At 47.6% G+C, this 3,793-nt stretch overlaps 1 protein-coding gene across 1 annotated transcript; it reads right to left on the reverse strand.

Moving 5' to 3' along the window:
* Positions 1-613: 613 nt before the first annotated feature.
* LOC124687367 (flavone O-methyltransferase 1) lies at positions 614-2,835 on the reverse strand. Its single transcript, XM_047221160.1, has 2 exons — positions 2,182-2,835; positions 614-1,451 (listed from the first exon to the last, which is right to left on the reverse strand). The coding sequence occupies exons 1-2, from the start codon at positions 2,589-2,591 to the stop codon at positions 779-781; spliced, it is 1,083 nt and encodes a 360-aa protein (XP_047077116.1). The 5' UTR covers positions 2,592-2,835; the 3' UTR covers positions 614-778.
* Positions 2,836-3,793: the final 958 nt, after the last annotated feature.

Genomic DNA, 3,793 nt, shown 5'->3' on the forward strand with positions numbered 1-3,793 from the left:
ATCGATATTGGGCAATCTCACGCGTGAGTGAATCTCATAAAGTATGCTTTATCCCCACTAACTACGCCACTACTAGACGTAGGTTCAAAGCGATGGAGCCATGACCTACTTCCTGCTCAATCATAACTGTTGTTTAGAAGATCAAGAGTTTGTGATAAGGATTTTGATGGTAATTCATCTTGAATGTAAGTGTTCTACTGTATTTTTGCAATATTGAATCTTAAGGCTGAAGCCTGCACTTTTTTTCGATAATGGACGCTTTATTATTTAATCAAGCAATTACATCCGGTCTTTGGATATCCAGGATACACCGATACACACAGCCGTTCGAGAGTCTGAAATGTCTCAAAGTAAAAAAGGACAAAGACGGATTACATATCAATCCTGAGCAAATGTAGAACGTCTAAGATAATAATGGTAGAACGCCCAAGATGAAACCTGCACTTACCAATGTATTTTCTTCAGAGGAAGATCAGAGTCACTTCAATTTACTCGTATATTCAACAAAGGAGAGAAATCATCTCATTACATCACATACAAGTATACAACATACGCAACCTTTTCAGAACATCGTTATTAATGGTACATTCCGAGCAGATCGGCGACACAACCATTAGAATTCAGAATGGATTCAGAGCATGAGAAAATTAGGGAAAACAGAGGAAAAACCAAGCAAAGGGTACGTATGCAGATCGATGCAGGAGCAGCGGCAGCAGCCAACAAGATCGACGACGATTATCGGTGGGACGTTGCCTGGATGCATGGAGGGATCTCACATCTACTTGGTGAACTCGATGGCCCACGCGTTGGCGTAGATGTATGTGGACTTGACGCCGGCGAATCCAGCTCCCCTTGCGAGGGCCTCGAACTCCCTCTCGTACCTCTCCCTGCCGCCGGGGTTGTGGGCGAGCATGATCATGTCGACGTGGAAGACCCCCTGCGAGCTGGGCTTGGCCTCCGGGTTGACCGGCAGGATGCACTCGACGAGCACGACCTTGCCGTGCGCCGGCAGCGCGTCGTAGCAGTTCTTGAGCAGCGTGGCGCAGTGCTGGTCGCTCCAGTCGTGGAGGATCCACTTCATGAGGATGGCGTCGCCCGAGGGCACCTCCTTGAACATGTCGCCGCCGACGTGGGTGACGCCCGGGAACTGCGGCGCTTCGGAGATGACGTGGGGGAGGTCGAAGTTGACCCCCTTGATGGCGGGGTAGTGGGCGGCGATGGCCGCCACAGTGGCGCCGACGCCGCCGCCGACGTCGACGAGGGTGCCAAGGCCCTGGAAGCCGTGGTAGAGCTCGAGGAGCTTCTTGGTGATGATGATGGAGTGGTTCTTCATCCCTTCGTTGAAGACGCGGTTGAAGCGCGGGTCCGTGCCGTGGTACTCGAACGCCGACATGCCGTAGGCCTTGTTGAACGGGATGCCGCCGTCAAGGACCGCGTCCTTGAGGTAGTACCTGAGGATTGATTCGGAGAACACATTTTATTCACAAGAACTATATAGTACCATCGTGTGAATTACGATTGGCATGAAAACATTAGTATCTTGCTAATACTTTGGTGTGCAATCAGTACTATAATCTGGTTTAGTAGGCAATAATTCAGCATGTGCTCTTGTTGCCACTTGTGTTCCGCGACAGGCAAGCAGATGCAATTGTCAGTTAGTCCTAGTGGGGGACTGAAGAATGTCTGTCCCGACCTCTGAACTTGCCTAAACAAGTGGAGTACTTCTATAGCATGCCGATTTAGAAGTCGTCTAGCTAGTTGGTTAGTTCTACAGAACTCTTCTGTTTTTGGGTGACTATTCCAAGGAGCAAGGCAAGAAAAGTCACCATGTGGCCCAATTTAGACTCTAAAAGCAGCTTTTCGTATTCCAGAAAGAAAAACAGCTTTGCTCCGCGAGGAATCTCTCGAAGCAGCTTGACACTCTGTATACGTAACCTCAGTTTCTACTCTGTCCACGGTACCAAAGCAATGTCCAGAAATATTTCTAGCTAACTGACACGGGTAAAATCTCCCGGGAGTCCTCTAGCTCGTATCACTAATTTAGAACTACTATTACCTATAAGCTCAATTTGGCAAAGAAGTCAGATATGATATACGTGTGGACCCACATGCCAGCGACAGGAAATGGGCAAGGCAAGAAGAGGAACGATCTACAGTAACTAGCTCTACTGAGAGACTCACCAGCTCTCCATGAGGACCTTGTCCTGGTTCATGAGCGCGAGCGCCGCCATGGAGACGCCGTCCTCGTTGGGGGTGAGGAACTTGCACACGGGCGCGGCGCCGTAGCTCCGGGAGAGGCGGCCGTCCTTGCCCTCCTCCACCAGGCACGTCACGACGTTATACGACGCCAGCAGCCGGAGCATGCGGTCCACCATGTCCGGTGCTTCCGGGTTCGCCGCGGACGGGAGCTTGGCGGCCACCTCGGTGGGGGTCAGCGACTTGCCGCCGGCGGCCACCAGGATCTCCAGGAGGCCAAGCTCGATGGCGTTCTTCAGCGTCATCGGGAGGATCGACGCGGAGGCGAGCTGGAGGGCGAACATGCACGCCTCCTCGTCGGCGGACGCGGCCATGTCGGCGGCGGTAGAGCCCATCGATCTCTGCGTCTGCCGATCGAGAGATGCTGGTGCTGGTGGGTGATTTTGGTGTGAGCGAGAGACCCGAGCTATGAGGTGTGCTTTGCGGGGAGGATGAGCAGGGCTTATATGGGGCTTTCTCGCTTCACCAACCACCACACCAACTGTTTTTTTCTTGTTCTTCAGAAAAAAGATATATAGGGAGAAATATGGCACCGGAAAAGCTGTACTCTCAAATCATTGCTAGTGAGATAGGCATAGTTTGTTTTTCTTGACGACCTTGTCTCGAGTACATGATGGGTTATATGATCGTTCCTTACACACACACTTAAAAAAAGCTAAGGTGGGAAACACGTGTAAATCGTCGCCTGGATTCCTCTGCGAAGGAGTGCATGATACCCCCATACAGATATAGCAGGCCACCACATTTTTAATTTCATGGCTACAAAATGCGCGAGACAAATGTCGAGAACACGAGATACACTTCGTCGTGAGTACCTGCAGCCTGCAGGAACAAGGAACATGGCTGTCCTTGGAAGCTTGTTAATTTTTTTTCCTACATATACAGGGCCACTCTTTGTAATAGAGACAATTGAACAGTTTTGTTTTTTCCGTACACGCATACCACCACCACCAGTTGCTCGGAAATTGTTATTTGGTTAGCCAGGCCATGTAAATTGTTGTTGTGGGTGGTTCCTTATTCCTGATGTGGCATGCTAGGTAATGTAGAGAGAGGACTGGTGTATCTTAGCTACATCCTCCGTCCACAGATAATTATACTTGTAACTTTTGTTTTAAGTTAAAGTTTAATTTTTTATTTAGAAATTAACAATATTTAGAGCAGAAAATTAGTATAACTAGATCCATCTTAAAATAAAGTTTCATATTATATTTATACCAATTTAATTTTGTATTCGTTGGTACTATCTTTACTAATGTTGATCAAAGTTTAACTTTTTTTTTACTTACAACAAGATATAGAATTAGACTCATTTGAGGATGGGGAGTAAGATACAACCCTTTCATATGATCATAGGAAAAAAAAAGTTGGCTAATCACATATGTAATGCACTATAATCGTTAAATGCCGCATCCTTAAAAAAACACTCAAGAGACAATAATCTGTTTTGCAAGTTGTCTTTAAATTTTAGTTCCTACTATAAAAGACATGTTAACGAACTATGCATGGTGAAAGACCTGAGCCATTGTTTTGGTCGGGT

The sequence above is a fragment of the Lolium rigidum genome, chromosome 1, assembly GCF_022539505.1.
Source record: "Lolium rigidum isolate FL_2022 chromosome 1, APGP_CSIRO_Lrig_0.1, whole genome shotgun sequence".
In the NCBI taxonomy this organism is placed as follows: Eukaryota; Viridiplantae; Streptophyta; class Magnoliopsida; order Poales; family Poaceae; genus Lolium; species Lolium rigidum.

What these genes read in the sequence shown, in the direction of transcription:
- LOC124687367 (XM_047221160.1), bottom strand. Translation starts at nt 2,591, where the DNA reads ATGGGCTCTACCGCCGCCGACATGGCCGCGTCCGCCGACGAGGAGGCG. An exon ending in AAGGTCCTCATGGAGAGCTG is followed by an intron (nt 1,452 to 2,181) that starts GTGAGTCTCTCA and finishes ATCAATCCTCAG; the next exon opens with GTACTACCTCAAGGACGCGG.